This window comes from Labeo rohita, chromosome 12 (assembly GCF_022985175.1).
Source record: "Labeo rohita strain BAU-BD-2019 chromosome 12, IGBB_LRoh.1.0, whole genome shotgun sequence".
NCBI classification, from domain to species: Eukaryota; Metazoa; Chordata; class Actinopteri; order Cypriniformes; family Cyprinidae; genus Labeo; species Labeo rohita.
The window spans coordinates 23,424,239-23,449,552 of NC_066880.1; the positions used below are offsets into that span (position 1 = coordinate 23,424,239).

Below are 25,314 nucleotides of genomic sequence, written 5' to 3' on the forward strand. Positions count from 1 at the left end.
ACACCTCACAGAATCTGCAAAATGTTAATTATTTGACCAAAATAAGAGGGATCATACAAAATGCACGATATTTTTATTTAGTACTGACCTGAATAAGATATTTTACTTAAAAGTTTACATACAGTCCACAAGAGAAAATAACAGTTGAATTTATAAAAATGACCCTGTACAAAATGGATCTCTAAATCATACAGTCGTTGGAAAGGGTTCAAATGAAAAAAAAAAAATCTGAAAAACCAAAGAATTTGTGGGACCTAAAGAACAGCAGGCAGTTTAACTGTTCAGGACAAACAAGAGACTCATGAACAACACAAAAAAACAAAACAAAAAAAAAACAGCTGTGGATCATTCAGGTAACAACACAGTAAGAATCAAGCATGTGTAAACTTTTGAACAGGGTAATTTTTATAAATTCAACTATTATTTTCTCTTATGCAAATTTTATGTGAAATATCTTATTCAGGTCAGTACTAAATAAAAAAATAACATGTATTTTGTATGATCCCTTATTTTGCTAAAATTATTAACATTTTTGCAGATTCTGCAAGGTGTATGTAAACTTATGACCTCAACTGTAAGTCAGGGTTAAAGCTAAACAGGACTTTAAATGAGAACGTGGATGTGGATCAGTATCTGTGTGTGTTTTCTCTCACTTTTGCTGATACTCTTTTATAAGGCGTTTGGCCTTGCTGTATTTCCGTTCTAGAGCCTGGTATTGAGCTTGTGTTTCTTTCAGGTGCTCATCCACAGCCTGGCAAAGACTCTGTGCCTCCATCCAATATCCCTCTAGCTTCTCCATGCGCTCCCGGTTCTCCTGCATGTTACGCTCCATCTGGGCCTTTTCAGCACGCCAGCGCTGCTTCTCCTGGTCTGCATGATTTAGCTTTACACATGAATCCAAACAGGTGATTACGTTTTTTAGACTTATCGTGCAAATAGCAACATAGATCAAAATTTTACAGCTGTGGAAAACCAGAATTCTTGGTCAGAGGAAAAACCTCCATATGTGTTCTTTCGAAAACCTTAAAGGCTTATCCACCTTATTTTTCCTATAAGAACGAGCCATGTGTAAATTTTATGGGTCTGGCTTCTGGTCTCATCCGTGTTCAGCTATTTCTAGCTGTAGAAAACAGCTAATTTGGCTGCTTGATATTGCAAATCTGTGTGTCTTACCATATTATTTACTATATTATTTTAATGTATTATCTTAATTATGATAATTTATTGTTCTTTAGTCTTCTATTAGTCTTCTCCTTAGTTCCCTGTAGCGGCTAATGAACTGCAAGTCTCACCCATAAGCTTACTTCCGTGTTGAAGAATAAGGTGGATAAATGGAAATTCTGCCATCATTTACTCACCCTCATGACATTGTAAATCTTTATGATTTTTACCAAAATGAAGAATGTAAGATGTAATAAAATGATAATCTTTCCTTCTACCAAGCTCAGAAATCTCATTAAAAAGTTACCAAGTTAATGCCTCAAGGTGTTGTATCATATTTGATTTAAGAAATGTCACATATTACTGGCAAGTGTATTCTGTCAAACTTGGTGCCTCTGAATGTGTGAAAACAGCAATCAGATTTGAGAGCAATGGCATGAATAAGATTTTAAAGAATTTGTTCACCCAAAAATGAAAATTTGCTGAAAATTTACTTACCCCCAGGCCATCTAAGATGTAGATTGTTTCTTCATCTGAACAAATTTGGAGAGATTCAGCATTATATCGGTGCCATCAGAATGAGAGTCCAAACAGCTCATAAAAGCATCACGATAATCCACAAATAACCTACAAAACTCCAGTCCATCAGTTGACCTTTTGTGAAATGAAAAGCCGTGTTTGTAAAAAACAAATCCATAATTAAGGTATTTAACGCTAAACCATTGGCTTTGGCCAAAATAGTCCATAATCTATAATAATGCTTCTTCCACTAAAAAGTGCATCTGTAGTCTTCTGGCATCAAAATCCACCAAAATATTTGTTCAGAACTGCTTTTTCATTGGACAAAGCAAAAGTATGGTCAGAGGACTTGTATTTTAGCTGGAAGCAACAGTTAAAATATTGATTATGAATTTATTTATTAAAAACTTGCAGCATTTTCTTTCACAAAGAATTTAAAATATGGACTCGAGTCCATATTTTAAATTCTTTGTGAAAGAAAATGCTGCAAGTTAATCATGAAGAAAATAATCATGTGGATTATTTGTGAATTATTATGATGTTTTTATCAGTTGTTTGGACATTCTGACGGCACCTATTTACTACAGATGATCCACTGGTGAGCAAGTGTTGTAATGCTACATTTCTAAATCTGCTATGATGAAGAAACAAACTTATCTATATCTTGGATGGCTGAGGCTGAAAAAACATTCAGCAAATTTTCATTTTTGGTTAAACTGTCCTTTTAAAGGAGAAGCCCACTTCCAGAACAACAATTTACAAATGTACTCACCCCTGTGTCATCCAAGATGTTTATGTCTTTCTTTCTTCAGTCGTAAAAAAATCATTTCAGCATTTTTCTCCATATAATCGACTGATATGGTGCCCTGAGTTTGAACTTCCAAAATGCAGTTTAAATGCGGCTTCAAATGATCCCAAATGCAGCTGAAAAACTATCCCAGCCGAGGAAGAATGGTCCTATCTTGTCAAACGCTTGTCTTGTCTTACTCTCTCTGAACTATTCTAGCTCAAGACCGTATTTTCTCCCTCAACTTCAAAATCGTCCTATATTGCTGTTTTACCTTTTTTGTTAAGAGTGTTTGATCTTCTTTGCATGTTTACTTTGCAAAGACTGGGTTGGTATTTCTGCAGCGATGTAGGATGATTTTGAAACGATTTTTGAAGTTGAGGGAGAAAATATGGTCAGAGTTTTTCGACATACCCTAACTGTCTTGAGCAGAATACACAGAGTTAAGGGAGAGTAAGACAAGACGAAGGTTTGAGATTAAAAGATATTTAAACTGAATTTTTAAAAATGAAAATAACCGATTGTTTCGCTAGATAAGACCCTTCTTCCTTGGCTGGGATTGTTTACAACCACATTTGGGATCATTTGAAGCCGCATTTAAACTGCCTTTTGGAAAAAAGATTCTTATGGAGAAAAATCCTGGAATGTTTTCCTCAAAAAACACAATTTCTTTACAACTAAGGAAAGAAATACATGAACATCCTGGATGACAAGGGGGTGAGTACATTATCTGTAAATTGTTGTTCTGGATGTGGACTTCTCCTTTAATCAAATATTGTGCTTCTGGTCATTTTTGGAGCTTGTCTGTCTGAGTCACTGTCCACTTCTGTTGAATGCAAATAAGCAGCATGAAGAATTTCGACACATCTCATTTTGTGTTCTAAATAAAATTATGCAGGTTTGCAAAGACAAGTAAATGATGGCAGTTTTCATTTCCATCCTAAAAAATCCCAAAATTTCTTTATAAATCTAATGACCAGTTAGCATTAAAAGGGTTATCATACCTTCCTCTTCAGCTGTTGGATTTCAGCCTGAGTCACTGCATGTTTGATCTGCAACTGTGTCAAAGTAGTAAACAGGTTAAAGAATGTAACTCAATCTGCTCTTTTTCAGTGACAAAATTTGCATTTTAATGCAAAATATGACTATTGGACTTTTGTAAGACTTTCAATAGGTGGCTTATTATAAAATGTAACAAAAAACTACTGTAGCAACAGGTGTCTTTCTAGTCTTCTTTGAGAAAAACACCAACATTAACATGTATCAAGGGTGTAAACAGTGGTCAATGAATAGTTACACCCACGCTAATCTGTCCCTTGCTTGCATCTTCATAAAAAGACAAAGCAAAAGTAACCGAGTTTGTTTTTGCATACTTAAAAGATTGGATGAACCCTAATTTGAATTCTGCTAAGGGATGTTTAATTACCACACACTGCATAAACAAGCATTTTCCATCAAACATAGTAGTATAGTAGTTTAACCATTTTTCTCTTACTTCTTTATATTTGTGGGCAAGCTTCTCAGGGTCCACTTCTACTGGTGACAGCATGTCCTCATTCTCGGCCAAGTCAAACACCTCTATGGCACTAGGGTATGTAGGGCTCATCTCGTCTTCATCTTCATCAGTGCCATAATCGCCCGGCTAGAAGGAAAGTATAAAGGAATAGCTTTTTGTCACAAGTTTTTTTTTTTGTGTGTGTTTCCCTTTTATTATGATACAACAGTGGAGAGAAGACAGGAAGTGAAGTGGGATCAGGAAATGTCCTCAAGCCAAGATTCAAACTCAGGACGCACGTAGTGCAATAGCACTATATGTCAGCACGCTTGCCCACTAGGCTATCAGCACTGACTTTTAAACATATTTCTAAAAACATCCTAATAAACTAGAGAAAATACAGACTTTGACATCTGTTAACTAAATGTGATATAACACTTTTCCTTTTAAAAATCAGGGTACAAATATGGTGTTATGGCAAGTGTAATACTTAAGTTTTATACTTTTTTATTGCATTTAAAAACACAAGATGAATTGCCATAGGAAAATTACAGTCTCAGGGTGGATTTTAGATTAAATCCAATCTTTAAATGTAATACAATGACAATCAAACTCATTATATTATGTTAACTTGTCAATGCCCAGTGTAGCTGACTTTTGTCATAATCATATTGACCTCTAGGAAGAACTGTTGGAGTGTATGTCAATTTTTTAGAACAACACGGCAGATATATATCACTAAAAAAGTCTGTTATGTGTAAAGAATGTGGAGGAAACTTTTTACAAATCATTGCATGCAGATGCACTCCGCAGTCTTCCATGTTAGATTATAACCCACTAGATATGCTTCAATGCCGTTTACTGCACACAGAATTCCATACCCATGAACACCACTGAGTCTAACCCCCCTTAGCCCCCTTAGTTTCTTGCCTTGACACCCTATCATTATGTAGTTGATGATAAGATAATGATTACTTTGCTAAATGTTATACCATTACTGTTATTCAGATGTATAATGTTTAAAACTGTGATTAAAATAGTCAGACATATCACACAAAACCTAAAAAGTGGTGAATAAGCAAACTGAACTGTCTCTAAATGAGTGAAACTGTCCAATAAGACCACTTCAGCAGATGATATTGTTATACTGTCTGTTTTACTTTTAATATACTTAGCCTCACTTCTTTCACTATGACATTTTACATGTAAATCTAAATGGGCACATTAGACCTCTACTGTTTTTAAATACAACTGCTTATGAAAACTATAACCTAACCTTTTAAATCTTTCATAATTTTTAAAAAACTTTCTATACTTTTAAGGAGAAGTTCACTTCCACAACAAAAATGTACAGATAATGTACTCACCTACTTGTCATCCAAGATGTTAATGTCTTTCTTACTTTAGCCGTAAAGAAATTATGAGGAAATTGAGGAAACAATTTCAGGATTTCTCTCCATATAGTGGACTTCTATGGTGCCTGTGAATTTGAACTTCCAAAATGCAGTTTAAATGCAGCTTCAAAGGGCTCTAACTGATCCCACTTGAGGAAGAAGGGTCTTATCTAGCAAAATGATTGGTTATTTTCTAAAAAAAAATTACAATTTATATACATTTTAACCTCCAATGCGCGTCTTGTCTAGCTCTGTGTGAACTCTGTGTTTTCCGGTTCAAGCAATTATGGTAGGTCCAAAAACTTCCATCTTATTTTCTCCTCCAACTTTAAAATCGTCCTACATCGCTGCAGAAATACCAGCCCGGTGTTTACAAAGTGAACATGCAAAGATCAAACACCCTTTACAAAAAAAAAGGTAAAACAGTGATGTAGGATGATTTTGAAGTTGGAGAAGAAAATGAGGGGAGTTTTTCGACCTACCCTAACAGTCTTGAACTGGAATACACAGTGTTCATGCAGAGCTATACAAGACAAGCATTTGAGGTTAAAAGGTATATAAATCATATAATTTTTTTTTTTAGAAAATGGCTGATCGTTTCACTAGATAAGACCCTTCTTTCTCAGCTTGTTTAGAGCCCTTTAAACCCTTAAAAGCCCTGTAAAGTCCACTTGCAAAATAAAGATTCACATATGATGAACTCACCCCCTTGTCATCCAAGATGTTCATGTTTTTCTTTCTTCAGTCGTAAAGAAATTATGTTTTTTGAGGAAAACATTTGCAGCATTTTTCTACATATGATGGACTGCTCTGGTGCCCCGATTTTAAACTTCCAAAATGCAGTTTAAATGTGGCTTCAAACGATCCCACGTGCGGTTGTAAACGATCCCAGCAAGAAGAAGGGTCTTATCTAGTGAAACAAATGGTTATTTTTATTTAAAAAATACAATTTAAATACTTCTTAATCTCAAACACTCGTCTTGTCTCACTCTCCCTGAACTCTGCGTATTCTGGTTCAAGACAGTTAGGGTATGTCGAAAAACTCCAATCGTATTTTCTACCTCAACTTCAAAAATGATTTCAAAATCATTCTACATTGCTGCAGAAGTACCAACACAGTCTTTGCAAAGTGAACATGCAAAGAAGATCAAACACCCTTAACAAAAAAGTTAAAACAGCGATATAAGACGATTTTGAAGTTAGGGGAGAACATGAGATGGTTTTTCGACATTAAAAAGTATATAAATTGTATTATTTTTATGAAAATAACCGATCGTTATGTAAGATAAGACCCTTCTTTATCATCTGGGATTGTTTACAAAAGCATTTGGGATTGTTTGAAGCCGCATTTAAACTGCATTTTGGAAGTTCAAAATCGGGGCACCATATCAGTCCATTATTTGGAGAAAAATGCTGAAATGTTTTCCTCAAAAAACATAATTTCTTTACAACAGAAGAAAGAAAGACATGAACATCTTAAATGACAAGGGGGTGGGTACATTATATGTGAATTTTTGTTTTGGCAGTGGACATCTCCTTTAAAGCTGCATTGAAACTGCATTTTGGAAGTTCAAAATCGCAGGCACCATTGAAGTCCACTATATGGAGAGAAATTCTGAAACGTCAAAAAACATAATTTCTTTGTGACTGAACAAAGAAAGACATAAACATCTTGGATGACAAGGAGGTGAATAGGTTATTATTATACATTTTTGTTCTGGAAGTGAACCTCTCCTTTATTTTATTTTATTTTTTGTCCAGGTTATATATATAGGCCTATCAGGTTTAGCTCACTTCTGAGTACAAATATGTCCCCAAAATATGGGTAGGTACACACATACAAGTTCACAATTACAGAATTTTAACTAAAGTAAAAATAAAAAATACAACAATTCTAGGAAAGTACTACAGACCTCTTCCTCATCCCCCATGTAGTTGCCATATCGTTGTTCCATCATCTCCCGTTGCCAGCGCTCCTGTTCAAGGGTCTGCTGGATAAGTTGGGCCACTTCACTTTGCTCTCCTGGCTTCTCTCGACCAATAATAAACCTAGAAACATATGTGTTTATCACATATCTTTTGCTAATCTAAAGTCTTTTCCTTTCCCTGTTAGTGTAAAGGAAAAGACTTTAGATAAATAGATAAATACTTTATCTAAAGTCTTTTCCTGTAAAGAAAAAGACTTTAGATAAATACTTTGAATTTAGCTTTTAAAGGGGTCATATAGTGCATTTTCATACATTTCTCCACTTACAATGACCATTAGAATTAACAAATGCCTTCTTTGCATTCTTCAGAATCAGTAATGGCCTATAATTCAACAGTTATTGCATTACAATAAAGCAATCTGCACTGAAATTTGCACAGTAGCAAGTTATAATACAGCCAGCAACATAAGATTTGACTTCATAAATAATTATATATAAATGCTCTTTTTGTGCCTTTTGAAAGAGTACTTCTAAACATCTTCTTGTAAGGTCAGTCAAAAATTACGAGAAGATAATATTTACAGTGATGTACAATGGCAACAAGATTTATACTGTTGTTTACTTTTGATAAAGCTCTTACAAATCCCTCTTTGCTGGTCTGTCTCCCCTGCTTTATATTTATCCATCCTCAATTTCCTCCCTTTTCTTTGCTCCTACGCTGTGTGTGTCTCCTCCACCCAGTGTCTGGTTGCATATAACCCTCTCCTTGTTCTCGCCTCCCCCGTTAACACTCATCTATCATAATGAAATATTCTTCTCTTCTAAATACAGTCTTTGTTACACATCATAATTATAACTGTCACAATGATCCCCACTGGCTGAATGAACTAGGAAAAGCTTAGGGAAAGATAATGACAAAGATAAAGTCAATGACCCCTAATCACTCTTTAAACACTTTAAGACACTATATTTGAGTTTTAAATGAGGGAAAATAAGCCAAAAAGTTAATTTCATGAACTGTTTCTGAGCATACAAATATTACACACAATACAGCTGCAGACAATTGTAAAATATTACACAAGTGTCTGTCATGAATTCATACAAAATGTATACATAAAGTAAGAGAGTTTAAAATAAAGAAACTAAAAATCAAGCTGTCATGGAGTCAAAAGTACAGTCTCTAATTACTTTGTATTTATTACTGCCTTCAGTTCCTTCTGGGAAGTTCCTACTCAGATTTCGGAAGTTGTAATTATGATGTAATGTGTCCAAGTGATTTTGGTAAGGGAACAAAGTATAAATGGGGCGATATCATAAACAGGAAGCTGTTTTAGAGCTAATGTGACGATGAAATGATGTCAAAACAAAGGATACAAATTAGGTAAATAAGTGATGCTCAGTCTGTGTTTGATTATTTTTAAGCTGCTACATGAATCACAGAAATGCAGTTTTGTCACAGATCTGCTGTCTGATGAACAAATTCTACAGCTATTCTCAATACATACCCTACTAATTATACAGTAAACATTTACAATTAAAACTTAATTGATGAATACCAAATTAGCTTCTGTGAACATCAAAAGTGAACTTCAGTTTTAGGTGTCTGTAGATAAATATAAAACAATTTGAGAAATGGGACTTAAATGAAATTAGATATCAGCAGGGAGATGACTTGTGTACCACATTGTTGTAAATCCACCTGATCTTACCGAACTGTGCCAGATGTGTTTCTCAGGACAGAGGCAGCAAAACTTTGAGTTACACCAACCAGACTTGTTCCATCCACCTCCACTATCAAATCGTTCACCTGGATTCTGAAAGAGACAAAAGTGAACAATGTGACCAGTGTGAAATGAGTTTCAGTAATTAAGTTGAGAACTACTATGCTGTGGAAAATGCATAACATCTACCTGCCATCCCGATGAGCCGCCCCTCCCTCTGTGACGGTCTTGACGAAAATGCCAAGCTTCTCCAGACCCATGTCAGCTCCAGCACCCATCCCAATAATACTGATACCCAAACCCTCGTTGTCTGTTGATGGACAACAAAACATGGAGAACTCAATCCACAGAATTTAGTGTACAAGTTCTGTTCATCACAGTATGAAAATGTTCCATTCAACTTCACAAAGAATCACAAAAGGGCCTTTTAGGCCACTGTCAATTTAAAACCTGATTTTAACATCGGTAAAGATATGTATCACACTTGTAATTTTAATATGCAAATAAGAATGTTAATATACACTATTATAGTGTATACACTATTCACTACTGTTTACTGTTGTTCTCTCTTTAGAGCTTCTTTACAGCAGAATTACCTTTTTTTGCATTATTTAAAACCTATTTTGCTGTTTAACACTGTAAAGCTGGGCACAATCTGTATTATATAAAGCGCTATATGAATAAAGGTGACTTGACTTGACTTCAGTCATCTATAATTTTTATGTGTATAATTAACTGTATAATTTTTGCCTTAAATGTCAAAATACAATATTACTGGGTAACTACTACACTACATTGTGTTTTATTTTTCTGCACAGAATACTCTCACTGCTTGCAAAATATGGTTCAGAAAAATATACATGTACTGTGAAACACACCTTCAGTTACTCTCTAACACTTTTATTTGCTATATTGTGAATATAGTTACAGCTCAAGGGTGTTCTTACTCGCAAAATTCAGTGAAGTATATTTAAGATACAGCAACCCTAGTGAAAAATAAATATACTAAAATGTATTTAAAATACTTTTATTTTTAGTTTAGTCTTATCTAGAGTAACAATCTGTTATTTTCATAAAAATAATACAATTGATATACTTTTTAATGTCAAACGCTCGTCTTGTCTTGCTTTTCCAGATCTCAAAAGCTCCCATTTCATGTTCTCCCTCAACTTCAAAATCATCCTATATTGCTGTTTTACCTTTTTTGTTAAGAGTGTTTGATCTTCTTTGCATGTTCACTTTGCAAAGACTGGGTCAGAACTTTTGCAGTGTTGTAGGATGATTTTGAAATTATTTTTTAAGTTGAGGGAGAAAATACGGTCAGAGTTTTTCAACATATCCTAACTGTCTTGAGCCAGAATACACCGAGTTCAGGGAGAGCAAGACAAGAGGGTCGTTTACGATTAAAAAGTATTTAAATTGTATTTTTTAATGAAAGTAACTGATTGTTTTGCTAGATAAGACCCTTCTTCCTCGGCTGGGATCGTTTACAACCACATTTTGGATAGTTTGAAGCCGCATTTAAACTGCATTTTGGAAGTTCAAACTCGGGGCACCATATCAGTCCATTATATGGAGAAAATTCCTGAAATATTTTCCTCAAAAACCACTATTTCTTTAAGACTGAAGAAAGACATGAACATCTTGGATGACAAGTGGGTGAATATATTATCTGTAAATTGTTGTTCTGGAAATGGACTTCTCCTTTAATATTAAGAAATATGCATTGTGCACAAGTAGTACTCCAAATAAAGTTTAATTGCAATTTTTATATCAGTAAGTCTCAAGCGATATGTCAGTAATTATGTTAATAGATTTTAACTATACTTAGTATAAAATAAATGCATTTTAAATGTATTACTTTTTTACTAGGGAAGGCTTGTCTCACTTGTCTTACGTGTCTTACTGTTTTTATCAAACTTTTTTATTACTACAACACTCTATAAAATATTGAGATTACATTTTCATTGAAGCACATTTATTAAGACACTGTCTCTACCACATAAACTGCTTTTAAATCAGTTTTTAAAAAAGAAATAGCCTACCATTCAAGTGAATATGTCCACCTGGTGTTCTATGACTCATAGGGTGAATTCTTTTCAAAGGTGAGCTTCACTATGCCCTACTCACTCCAAGGGGCAAAGCACTTGAAATAAATAGTTGAAAAGGTGCGGGATTCTACTGTATTGAAACACCCTACACAAATCTATACATGACTACTTTTTTATTTTGAATTGTTACATTCGCTTTAAATTATTCATCCTGCATTCTAATGCCACAATTACTTCCTTAAAGTGACCACTGTATGTACACTTTGCAAACAGCCTTGTGGATAGGAAGTTTGTGAAAGGATTTAGTAGCTTTATTTAATTTTAAGGTGAGAAACATTTTTTGTATTACAAGTTTTATAAAGTGTTAGGTTTAAAAATGTAAAAGAGGCAGTGTTTAATGAAATATGCACTAATTTGCATAAATGTCTAGTACAAAAATTTAAACACTGGATGAAGTCAGTTTCAATATTCTTTATATATATATATATATATATATCAATGTTTTCACTATTTTGGGGTGAATAAAATGTATATAATCAAGCAAATTATATATGAACAAATCTCTCTGTAAAAACCATCAGGATACAGGAATAGCAATATAAAGTTTGGTGTGTATAAGTGTTACTGAAGTGGACATTTATGGCTCAATGTAGAAGAAAAAGCTCATTTTGGGAAAATGGCCTTTAAAAATATATTTTGTAATTGAAATCTATTGACACAAATAGATAAAGTGCTATAAAAGAAACACTTAACAGTGTCTTTTGGAAGTTTTCTTTCCACTAGTCTGAAAAAACACATCATGAAAAACCAGAAAGCATAGTTTTTGCCTGCAGTGTCTCCCCTTAAATGACTGTACAAGTAGTGTTCCCTTTATGCAATGTCATTTAAATGTGCAAAAATGAAATCTGACCAATGTAAATGACAACATGAAAAAGACATGATTAATTGCTTCAATTTCTTCAACCATTTATCTATCCATCAATCCATCCATCTATACTGTCAATATCTAATCTTTTCATCCATCATCCATCAACATATCTACCCACTTATTGATTCCTCAATGCATCAATCATTTCAACCCCCTCTCCCCAAATACCTTTCTCCAGTTCAACGGGGAACAGGTCCAGCCTTTCCACACGTTTCTCCAGCTCATACTCAGCAGAAGCAGCCATGGGGTCCACGTCATCATTCCTCCTGTCGTAGTCCTCATTAGAATAGGTAGTGAACACCTGAAAATTTGATCATATGTTAATAACCACATATGTGCATCAGAAACATGCTTTTCAATAGTAGATTCAATAGGAAAATACATTACACAACAGCCAGATATTCTTCCAGATTCCAGATTCAGCTTTCAACAAGTACACTCTAAAAATGCTGGGTTATGTTTTTAACCCAAATGCTGGGTTCAGCTTGTTGGGTCATTTTATTGGGTTATTTTTTTTATATTTTTTTTACCCGGGTGCTGACTAGTTTTTCTGTAACTAAGCTGCTGGGTCATTTTTAATAACCCAGCAGGGTTATATTTTCTCTACCCAACCACTGGGTTACTGTGCTGTAAATTATATTATTTTATGCAACGCAATGTACAAGGACAAGATGTCAGCTGCGTCAGCAGCGGTCGTTTCACGTGATGGAAACGCCTTTTGCCTTGCATAACATAAATTGATGTTATTCGTTATAATACTGTATTAAAATATAATTTTAATTTGATGTTAAATTACGTTCTCTAATCTAAGTACTGTTTGTTTATGGGCAGGTTATGAAGTCAGTCATGGCATCTTTCAGCTAAGAGTGAAACGTGAGGCAGCGGCAGTCTGAGGTTCATAGTTCCCCTGGCTAACAGCAGCCCATCTAGATTTCGCCAACACACCAATTAGCATAATTTCTGTGAAAACTGATTACAGAGAATGGTTGAATACACTTAGATTAAAATGCTACTTTAACATGTTCCATTTTTTATTTCTAAAATGCTTGTTAAACAAGTTTAAATGTGTGTTGTATTAAAGGCTTCTGCGAGAGGGACTTTTGTTATGAAACTGTAGTTGCAGTAATATTACGAAAGAGGGCAGCGTAGTTCGTTGAGCTGCCATTGTTTTGCTGAGTTTGCGTGATCTGATCAAGCCTTCGGCTGAAAGGATGACGATTCTAGTTTGTTTGTGGTGATTGCTGCAGATTTAACATCAAGGTGTTAGTCGCTGACCACAAGACTATCTACACCTTTTGACTGTACATCTGTGGCCCTACCTTCTTCTGCCAATACACAGTCTCACCTTGATCACCTGTCTCCTCATTATTGGTGCTCTGACTGGCACCTGGGGGGTTTACCCCTCCAGTACCTCACAAAAACCATAACAGTCCAGCGGTCTGTTCAACAAGTGTAATATTGTAAACTATGCCCCAACCCAGCATTTTGTTTAGAGTGTACACTCTGACTTTGTTTCAAAAAAACTGTTTTTTTTTTTGTTGTTTTTTGCCAATTCAATAATATTAACCAGTCACCTTCATTTATTTTTATTTAACTAAATAAGCTAGTTAGCATTAAGTGAAGTCTTGATGAACTAAAGAACTACATTTCTACATTTTATGAAGATGTGCTTACATTTACAAAACTCTCCATCAGTCACCATAATGATTTGGCCTGCTAATTTTTTTATTAGGATTTCCCATGTTTTTATGACCCATGATCCCCAAGACCTCCCATCTTTTTGCTCTTTTTGTTGTTGTCTGATCACTTTGAAAAGTAATAGCACACCTATACTCAAAAAGCTGTAGAATTTGAGATATCATTCATGTCTGTATCATAAATGGTACATGCAGATGATTACACAAGTTACATTAGTTAATAATTATTGTTTTGGGTTTCAAATCTCTCTGTAATTATGTTCCATGTAAAGAGCACAAGGCTACATGACATTGCTGAGGCAAATACTATTAATACTATTAATACAAACATGAAGCAGCATTAGACTTTCCTTAAATCTGAAGCTCAAAATTTTATAAACAAGAATTTGCAAATCCTCAACAGCTGTTTTTGGTAATTTTATGGCTGGTAATTCTTCCAGTACAGTGACTGGATACACTTGTCTCTTGCTGTTTACTGACACTGTGTCAGTAAAGTGTTACATGCTGATGAATGTAAACATAACTTTATCTACAGACTGATGCACTGACTATGGAATTGAAGTGGCTCTCTATTGAAAGCAAAGCTGTGTGGGAAGAGCAGGTGTGCCCACTTCACAGCTGCTCTTGAGGCTTTACTGCTAGTTTTATATAATCTCTTTAATGTGGGTGCCAGCGCCAACTTAACCTAGCCTGAGCACACATGCATGTTTTAAATTTATACTGTTAATGTAAAATCCTCTAGGTGACCATGCTTTGATACACAGCATGTCAATGTCCATTTAAGTTTTGTATTGCAGTCTTTTTGGGTATCTTCTTTTGGCCAAATGTTGCAATTGTCCTTCACAGAGAAGGTAACTCTGGAATGCATTGCAAGAAGCTTGATGAAATGAGTCTCTACAAGATGGCAGACAAATCCAAATAAATATACTTTTAATTAATTCAACCTTGAAATGTATTGGCAATTGATAGTTTGCACCATTTGTGTGTGCTATGTATTTTTTGAAAAGAGTTTTCATGTTATTTGACACCACAAAGCCCATTTTTTTACCCACCTATCATATAACGAGTACTCTAAGAATCCAATCAGTTCTCAGTGGATTAAATCAAGTCCTGCTCTACTTTTTCTCTTGAATATCCTGTTTCACACAGAAATGAGTCACATTACAGAAGTAAAATGGACTGTGAATGCCGTTTCCTGTTATGTAATAAAACAAAAATAACACCAGACTGTCTTTTATTCCCCAGTGCCAGACAACCACCAGCATCCTAAATCCTCATCCCTCAATTCCACCCACTCATGTCCTGCCACAAGCATCTAACTATTAGCAGCACATCTCACACTAAACGCAACCCCTGAGAGAAAAACTGTGCTTTACTCCCATCTGTGCTTTAATTCCACCTGCATCTATTCCCCAACAGCAAAATATCCCATGAAGCATCACATATACCAGCTGAGACCAGCTTCCACGGCCACATGATTCAGTTAGACTGTGTGGCCGGGATTTTTGGTGGTGCCCGGTGGACACAAACATCGGATTAAGGAGGGGGAGGACTGACTGAGAGAGAGAGGAAGAGAGAGGCAGACAGCGGTGCTCCAGTTGTGTGAGAGTACCAGTAGGTCACATCTCTTAACAGATGGCCAGGAATACCCCTCCTCCACTTAAACTGTCCCATCCTGGCTCTTCTGCCCTACTAAAGATATGAATGATAGTAAATCTACAGTAAATACGATTAATAGACTATAGGAATTGCTATTTGCTTGTTTAGGTGTTCAATTAAATTTCCTGTCAAAGTCTCAGTCTCATGACAATAATGAGCATTTTAAGGTAGATTTTTTGAAGACAATAATAATGCAAAAAATGTCTGCTGAAGCACTCTGAGACTTGAGGACACAAGACACTTGTTTCAATGAACAAAATAAAATAGGAGGAGCAGCTCTGGCAGGAAAACCCATTTAAGGAATACTGTTAATAGGCTGTAGGAAAGGAATACATCTAAATAGCATGGTTAAAAGTTGTTGCCCACAACCACTGACATTTTCTACTCTGCTTGAGGTCGGGAACAAGAGAGAGTTGCAGTAAGATTGGTTCTGTTCCAGGTGACAGGAATAGATTTGTGAACACCAGAAGGCACTCCATGTTTCTGCATACACATGAGGCAGAGGTTTTCCAGTGTTTTTCTTCCTTTCTCTTCAAGCACTTCTGTTATTATATTTTCTTACTCTTCTTGTTACAAGTTAAGTAAATGTAGATTTAAAAAAAAAATCGATATAAGCCAGGCATAACATGTTGTATGGTACCGACAATATTATAAAATATAATAAAATGTTATGTATTCATAAATAAATAAAAAATTAATTAAGTAAAGTTGCAAGCAGTGTTGAAAGAGCCCTCGCACCTGGGCTCACCGCCACCTGAAGGGCTCTAGGAAAACAGCGGACGGCGAGCAATATGCATTTAAAATGGTAAATATAGGAGAAATATGTCAAAGCCATTTATATGTGCCAAACTTCCGGCTGCCAGCTGGTGGCACTATGCTTATAACTGAATGTAAATGTTTTCAGGGACAGCACTTTTATCAAACATATGAAGTTTGGTGCAGAAATCCTGCTACCAACAGGTGGTGCTATGATTATATCTGAATATTGGCCTTTAGATGGGCAGTTGTGGCCTAATGGTTAGAGAATCGGGCTTGTAACCCAAAGGCATACAATTCAATTCCCACACCGGCAGGAATTGAAGGTTGTGAACGAACAGTGCTCTTTCCACCTTCAATACCATAACTGAGGTGCCCTTGAGCAAGGCACTGAACCCCCAATTGCTGCCTGGGCACTGGAGCAATGGCTGCCCACTGTGTGTTCACAATGCGTGTGTTTGTTCGCTTTTCGCTGCTGTGTGTGTGCACTTGTGATGGGTTAAATGCAGAACACCAATTTTGAGTATGGGTCACCATACTTGACAATACGTCACGTCACTTTTTCAGATGTCTTCAGGCCAGGACTCTTACCAAACATGTGAAGTTTGGGGCAGAATGGACATTGTATGGTTGAGTTACAACAATTTCTTTTGCCATGGCAAAACATTGAATTTTGTTAGGCTGCCACAGACACTCCCTTTTAACGAAAACTCAAGATCTTCACAATTTAACATCGCAAAGGCCTTTAGATTAGATGGAACAAATAAAACATTGATGTCATTTAAAGACTAAAAGTAGTTTGTTACAGTGCGAAACGTCACTTCCTGTTGCCAGCAGGTGGCGCCATGACTATAACTGAATATGGGCATGGGCATGTGTTCAGGACAGGAGTTTTATCAAACATGTAAAGACTGGGGCAGATCGGACATTGTTTGCCTGAGTTATAGCAACTTCCTGTTTCGTGGTGAAACATTGAAATTTGTCAGGCCCCCACGAATACACCCTTCAACCCTTTAACATTGAGCCTTTTGAGTAGACTGACCTAATATAATGTTGATGTCATTAAATCTCGATGAGGAGTTCATTAGAGCGTAAAACATGCCACTTCCTGTTGCCAGAAGGTGGCGCTATGGCTATGACTAAATATGGTCATGGGCATGTTGTCAGGACAGGACTTTTATCAAACATGTGAATTTTGTTGCAGATCGGACATTGTATGCCTGAGTTATAGCAACTTCCTTTTTCATGGCAAAACATCAAAGTTCGTCAAGCTGCCACAGATACACCCTTCAACACAAAACGTAAGATCTTCACAACTTAACGTCACAAAGGGCTTTAGATTACACTGACCAAATTTGGTGTTGATCTGTTTAAATATCTAGGAGGAGTCTGTTTAAATATGCCTGAAAATGGCAAAAACGGCACAAAACTTGCAGAGAAAATTCAAAATAACAGACTTCCCATTGGTTTTCGGACTATGTACCGTTGGACTTTTTTATAGGTATTGGTGTGATAAATGTGTCTACCGAATATCGAACATGTATCTGAAACATAGCTCGAGGGGCACTTCGTTAAAATTTTACAGGTGGCACGATTGAGCCACTTATATAACCCACTTCTTGCCACACCCACTTCTGAAATCCATATCAGATGTACATTTTCACCACATCTGGCGTGTGTGCAAAGTTTCATGAGTTTTCAAACATGTTTAGGCATTCCAAAATGCAATTTGGAAATGCATTTTGGAGAAGAAGAAAAATCTGAACAATTCCAATAGGGTCCTCGCACCATCGGTGCTCAGGCCCTAATAAAATAAAATTTAGTTGCAAGGGATACAATTAAAGCTCATATGCACATGTATGTATTTTGTTTATTGAAAAGGCTTTCCTCTAGCTCAATCAGTAGAGCATGATGCTAACAGCACCAAGGTCATGGATTTAATTCCCTGCAAATTAAGAATTGATTAAATGCAAATAAGCACCTTGAATGCAATGTAAGTTGCTTTGGATAAAATTGTCTGCCAAATGTATAAAACTTTGGACTACTAAGTCTATGAAGTGCAATAGTTTGCACCAAATGCCTCACTGCTAGTTTTGAGATTTGCATCTATTTAGTTATTTGCAAAAGTAAACTGATTCAGTCTATGCAGTGGATCACACAGTATCTACTTCTATTTATAAAGGAGCACACTGTAACAATGAGACATCAGTTGGGTCATTGCCCTGGCCGGCAATAAGTAGTTAATGTAATTTTAATAAAACATTTAAAAAACACTAGGCTTAATAAAGTAAGCTAAATTTGTGTAATACTGGCAAAGAAACAGGGTACACTGCAAAATACAGTTCAGTGTTTCCCTATCTTTTTCATCTTATGTAACCCTACAGCACCTTTATTGACATTTAAATCAGAAAGTTTTCTTTTTAACTCATTGTACTAGGTGTCACTTAGCTTTTAGCACTTTTACAAGCAATCAATTCTCCAGAAGAACAACAGATCCAAGTTCTTACTTAATTACCTTAAAGTTTAGATTTTTCTGGGCCTGGAGGCAATTGTATTTGAAGTTGTATTGTTGTGAAGAAGACAGAAGTGTGTGAGATTATTCAAAAGTTATTTAATAATGAATTTAAGTATACCCTAGAACTTGCTTAGTACCAGTTATACCTTTGTCGCTTAAACATTAGGCCAAGGTCTTGTGTTCGATTACCAGGAAATGTATAAACAAATGTGAAAGTGGATAAAATGTGATAATGTGAAAAATGGATCAAGGTGTCTTCAAATGCATAAATGGAAATGGATCGCTAGAATGGGCCACTTTACTGCACTCATACAAAGTTTTCCCAGAACAATTATGCAAAACACATGCCAGGCAGGCAAAACATAACATAATGTAGAATTTAGGCAGTCATTTCTAAACATCATCTATGTCGTGCTGTTCTGAGGCTTTGTTCAGTAATGCAGCATATGGTGAGACACTGTAGCTAGCTGGATTTTATCCTAATGATGTGCTGGGGCTGAGTAAAAAATGAGGGATGGATGAATGAACCACACCTGCTGTTCAAATACGATTAATATGCATGCACTCCCTATAAATACACACCTCTTTGTTCTAATTATATATAAGAATACAACCATAATACCAAAATGCACCAATAAGCAGCCTTTTTTTTCTTAAGCTAGCATATGTTATTTAGGTTTAAAGGTGCACAGGGCTGGAATGTAAAGTAGGGCAAAGCCACCTTGATGTGAGTACAGTCAAACTTCCTGTAGTGTCCCTCAGGCGTAGAGGTGTGAGGAACGTCCCTCTGTCTCACTCACAGACAGTTCTGGGTTGTCTGCACGATCCGGATATATCTGTCAGCTGTCTACAGATGCCACAAAATTTCAGATGAAATTTATTGCTACACATTTACTCGTCTCATACCCAAACAACCATCTAAAATATACTCAAGCCATGATGCATTAAACAAAATTTTAAGCAAAATACCATGCATTTTCTTTGTAACACAATATTGTGTAACAACTTATAATTTGGTCTGTTCCTTTCACAAAGCTTTTCAATTCCACTTGATGATATAACTGTTCTAAAAGCATCTTTTTATTTTTTAAGCAATATATCATTTTTATTTTTATTTTGGGATGAAATATGACACAGATGTTTCTTTGCAAGTTTCACTCACCAACTTATAGCTAATAAAAATGTTGAATAACATTTACAACTCTGGTACTTAGGTTTATATGTCAGTTACATATACACCTTGAATAGCAGCTGAAAATAACTGACATTTATCGTTTCTGGACCACATGGAAGGGTGTAAAATATAGAAAGATTTTTTTACCCATATGAAACACTGACTATATGCAGATAGAGAGAGAGAGAAACAGAGACAGACTTAATGAAAAATGCTGTACGTTTAAGTGTTTGGTGTGCGCAACGCCTTGCAGGGGAGGACTGACAGCTACAATACTGCTATTTATAAGAACTGCCAAGCCAGGGAAAGAAGGAGAGACAGGGAAATAAGCGAAAGAGAGGAGAAAAAAGGATTAAAATGAGAATGAGTGACATGGCAGTCAAAAAAATTAAAGGAGGATGAAAATCAAAAAGAATACTAGATGAACTCGAATATGTTCATCACAGATGAATATGGGTTGAAGAAGGACACAGAGAGGAGAAGAAGTGAGCAACTGAAAGAGGGGCAGAGAGAGAGAGGGAGGGAAGAAAATAAGAACAAAGCGGCTAGTGTGAGATCTGCCTCTTAGGTCAGCCCCAACTCTCCAGCCTAAAGAGAGAGGGAGAGAGAGAGAGGTTTAATAAAGACCCAACACCCTAGCCAGCACAACAGGCCTTGTGTTGGACGGGGAGCTGTTAAATTCATTTAGGGAGAAAACTTTGTCCCAAATTCTGTCCGCAAATAAGAAAGGGGGTGAAAAAGGGACAGAAGGAGAGAGAGAGACAGAGAGAGTGACACGGCCACTTACTGACCAACACAAAGGCAGCCACAGCTTGGCAGCGACTGAATGCTGTCTCCTCGGCCTGCGGCCTCTATATGATCTCACACACTAGTGAAAAACACTGTACGAAGACTCCAGATTGAGAATGGATGGTTTAAAAACAGTTCTTACTCACTTTAAAGGTTACACAGAAATGCTGGTGCAAAGTAAATGCTCAATCAACTTTTTTGACATTACCATAGCATGCTTAAAAGCAGATTTTTCAACCCAGGCTCATTGGAAATATATTGACTCTGGCTATATTTTTGCAAAACTTATAACAATATAATTTTTGCAGGTTTATTAAACAGCCTGGTGGCAAAAAAAGTCATTGAGCTCTGTAATTATGACTCATTTTACAAAACTCATACCCAAGTGCTTCACATTGCAAGTGCAATGCTGTACCAGGTGAGCTACTGAGCAATTTACTACTTCATGAAAGTCATACATATGCATACAATAGTACAGACCAAGTATAGGTTTGTAAACATTCGGGATGCGTGCGCATCATGGTTGCAGAAAACCCCGGCGAGATAGCCTTTATGGCTAGTGAATTACACGGATATGGTACAAAATAGTTACATTTTAAAAAATGATAGATTATATTGATTAGATGTCATTTTTAAAATGTTCTCTGCATATTACAAAGAGCTTGTCACCCAGCGATAAGCACTGTTATTTTTGAAATTGAGGTTAGATAGTGGGATACTCTTACAGATCCGAAACAGGGATGGCGTTTTTTGTGGGCGGAGCCTATCTGGTGACAGAAAATTACGGTTTTCAAGTGCCAGTCTATGGAGCCATGGAATAAAAGAATAAAAAAAGGTCAATTTGATTTTATATTTCAAAATTCTGACTTTATTCTTGAAATTCTGCGATTATATCTCACAACTGTAATAAGGAAAAACAATTTGTCATTTTCTCTTTTCCCCTCAGATCAGAATAGAAGTTTATATCCCACACTTCTTGTTTTTTTTTTTCCCTCAGAACTGACAAACTCACTGTTTTTAAGTTAAATTGAGTTATAAAGTCCGAATTAGGAGAAAAAGAAAAAAATTGCACGAAAAAAATCTGAATTGTGAGATAAAATAAATAAATTTTATGTAAAAATGTTAATAGTAATAGGTTTAAATAATATTTCATGCTGTAACTGTGGGGCTAACACAATACGTCGCCTATGAACAGCATATGTGAATATTATGTAGACCTATTGCTTAAATCAAATTTATGCTTTAAAAGTAGAGTATTCATAGCAGTTTTCCTCCATAGTATGTACGTTTAAAGGTATGCGTTTAGCTTCAAATGGCATCTTTGACGACCGCATTGTATAAAAAATTATTTGCATTCCGATTTTAACATCAAAAGGCACAAAATAGTTCTTGCTCTTATTCCATGGATTTTACCCGTTTACCTCCACTTGTTACCACTGTTTTTCTGCAACCACTATGCATATTACAAGAGCTTGTCACCCAGCGATAAGCAGTTATTTAATGAAATTGAGTTTAGATAGTGGGATACTCTTACAGATCCAAAACTGGGATGGCGTTTTTTTGTGGGTGGAGCCTATCTGGTGAAAGACAATGATGGTTTTCAAGTGCCAGTCTATGGAGCCATGGAATAAAAGAATAAAAAAAGGTCAATTTGATTTTATATTTCAAAATTCTGACTTTATTCTTACAGTTCTGAGATTATATCTCACAACTGTAATAAGGAAAAACAATTTTTTATTCTCTCTTTTCCCCTCAGATCAGAATAGAAGTTTATATAATTTAATTTGTCTTATTCCATGGATTTTATCCGTTTACCTCCACTTGTTACCAGTGTTTTTCTGCAACCACTATGCGTACACAGCTCCAAGTGAAGTAACTGTGATGTCTACTCCAAATTGGTCTATTCGTACAAGCCATACAAATGTATGTGTTTACAAATCACTTACTATGGTAAAAGTATTTTAAAGGGATAGTTCACCCAAAAATTTTTATTTTATCATTAATTACTCACCTTTATGTCGTTCTAAACCCGTAAGACCTTTGTTTATCTTCAGAACACAAATTAAGATATTTCTGATGAAATCCGATAGCTTTCTGACCTGGCATAGACAGGAACACAACTGAAATGTTCCCAGGCCTGGAAACGTAGTAAGGATATTTTAAAAATAGTTCACGACCATCAGTGGTTCAATCTTAATTTTACAAAGCTATGAGAATACTTTTTGTACACAAAGAAAACAAAAATAATGATTCTTCTCCTCCAAGTCGGCATTATCGAGAGTACCACATGTGTGCAGACTCCTAAACAATGCATGTGCCGTGGTACTCTCAATAATGGGGGAAGATGGTGACTTGGAGGAGAAGAATTGTTGCATAAAGTCATTATTTTTGTTTTACTTATGCACAAAAAGTATTCTCGTAGCTTCGTAAAATTATGATTGAACCACTATTTTATCAATGTCCTTACTACCTTTCTGGGCCTTGAACAAGTCAGTTGTGTTGCTGTCTATGCAGGGTCAGAAAGCTCTCTGATTTCATTATAATTAGCTTTATTTGTGTGTTTGTGTGAAGATAAACAAAGGTCTTATGGGATTAGAACAACATGAGGGTAAGTAATTAATGACCGAATTTTCATTTTTGGGTGAACTATCCCTTTAAGGTCATAACATTGTGCAAGGAACAAAGTGTTAATTGATAAAATTCCTTTGTAATCATAATTTGTGTTAAAAAGGAACAAAAGTTGGTGTTTTATTGCCATAATGTTTGTTTCAGCTGGAAACTGCAGTGAAATGTATGTATTGGCATGCTTTTGCAGTTTTTCTAAGATGTAACTAGACTCTATTTTCAATAAGACTGGGATGTATGTATTGTATTTTACATTTTCAAATACATTTTCTGAAGCAGTCACAATGCTAGAGTGTTTTGGATATTTGCCATGGCAATTATATGCTAAGATGTTTAGTGTTGTTTTTAGTGTTTGCCAGGATTGTCCAGTCTTGTTCCTAGAGGGCCACCTTCCTGTTCCAGTTTAGCCTTTGCTAGGTTGCTCTGTGGTTTTTTCTTTTGTTTTTTGTTCCTTTGTTGTTGTTGATTTTTTGCATGGAAAATAGTGTAGAATGTGAACATTATGTTACATGTATTCTTTTGTGCTCTGCAGAAGAAAGAAAGCCATTCATGTTTAGACAACAACAGTAAAATAAATTTCATTTTTGGGTTAACTATTCTTTTCATTGTTTTCAGTAAAACCGGACTCAAAACCAGCTCGTGGTGGTTTTATTGTGCTTTCCATCTCTAAAACATGACTACAGACCTTGCATTCTTTCATTCTCTTGAACAATCATTAACAGACTACAGGATCATTGTGAGTTTGGTTCTCACAAACAGCATCAGCCCTGACTATTTCAAAAGAGCTACTGTTTCTTTGTAGGATACTGATATATGCACAATAAACTTACCCCTTACTTTCGTCTATTCATAGGTCAGCTATTTTTACTCTTATCACTTACAGAAAGGGTTTCATCATGTTTTCGCATTCCCTGCATCTGAAATACTCACACCTTTCTCTCAGATGCATCATGGGAGCTTGTTCACACTTTTAGACATCCGCACAGAAACAGGAAGCCCATAATTGCTTAATGCTAATACATTTCTATTTGTGTCACTGAAAAAAGATTCCTGAATGTTCTTAGTTTTCTAATAATAATTTGTAAAAGTGTATTTAATTTGCATGAATTTTCAGAATTGCAGCTTTACATTTACGTTTACAACTTTTTAACCCCTGTTTTAGCTAAACTGCTGATTGATAGGCAGAATGTATCAAGACAGATGCTATGTTCTACATTTCTAATTCAATGTGATCACATATGTTTCTGTCTACCTCCAAATGTAATCAAAATTGTTAAATCACAAAACATCCCCATTTTTACATTTTTACTAAGCACTCACTACTGATCAGATCACCTTTCTGAAATAGATGTACAATGAAACACTAACAGTTTAAAGAAAACATTTGTGTTTGTGTTGTTAGCATTAGTATGTATTAGCATGTTGAATCACATACTACAGCACATGTAAAGTACTTGATTTTAATTTTAACTGTAGTCTGTTATTCAGTGTTTATATATTAACATTTAATGTTAATATATTTTAAATGTACTAAAATGCAACTTTGTATTGCATTAGAAATGTGTAATTACAAATATATTTAAATGCAAGGCATACAAAATAAATGAAATTACAGTATATTTTGCAAAAAAAATCAGAGCAATCAAACACACAGAGACAACCCATGATTTGCTGCTTGCTATTGCTAGTTAATGACCGATTGTTTTTATAGTTTATGGTATCCTGAAAGATAAATGTTGGTTTGGTTTTACGTTTACACAGATCTACAGAGCAGAACTAGCTACATCCTGATCACAAGCAGGCCAGCTGAGCTTATCAGACACATTGTCTGAGGTATGTTCGTTACCTCAGCCATTGATGTCAGGTCAGCGTTTGTCCTGGATAAATGTCACACGTAATCAAAGAGAGGAAGCGCTTGGGAGAGAATAGATGCCAAGACAAACCGACTGACAGTCTGGATTATGTTATATTCTATTCAGCTCATTCAGTCTGTGCCAGTCTGCAGCCTCTAAATGCGTACCAACAGTAACAGTGACTGAGTAACAGACTGAATGATATAATGTATGAAGTTCATTCATTCACTCAGCCCAATACATAGACGAGGCCCCAGGCGAC

At 35.7% G+C, this 25,314-nt stretch overlaps 1 protein-coding gene across 1 annotated transcript in view; it reads right to left on the reverse strand.

Annotated features, from left to right (window-relative positions):
* ppp1r9bb (protein phosphatase 1, regulatory subunit 9Bb) overlaps nucleotides 1-25,314 on the reverse strand; it is a 31,053-nt gene that overhangs the window by 2,478 nt on the left and 3,261 nt on the right. The window contains exons 2-8 of the mRNA XM_051124713.1: nucleotides 12,153-12,285; nucleotides 9,195-9,315; nucleotides 8,994-9,098; nucleotides 7,270-7,405; nucleotides 3,963-4,109; nucleotides 3,472-3,525; nucleotides 654-883 (exon numbers count right to left, since the gene is read on the reverse strand). Of these exons, the coding sequence (XP_050980670.1) occupies nucleotides 654-883; nucleotides 3,472-3,525; nucleotides 3,963-4,109; nucleotides 7,270-7,405; nucleotides 8,994-9,098; nucleotides 9,195-9,315; nucleotides 12,153-12,285 (926 nt within the window). The remainder of the gene's footprint in view (nucleotides 1-653; nucleotides 884-3,471; nucleotides 3,526-3,962; nucleotides 4,110-7,269; nucleotides 7,406-8,993; nucleotides 9,099-9,194; nucleotides 9,316-12,152; nucleotides 12,286-25,314) is intronic.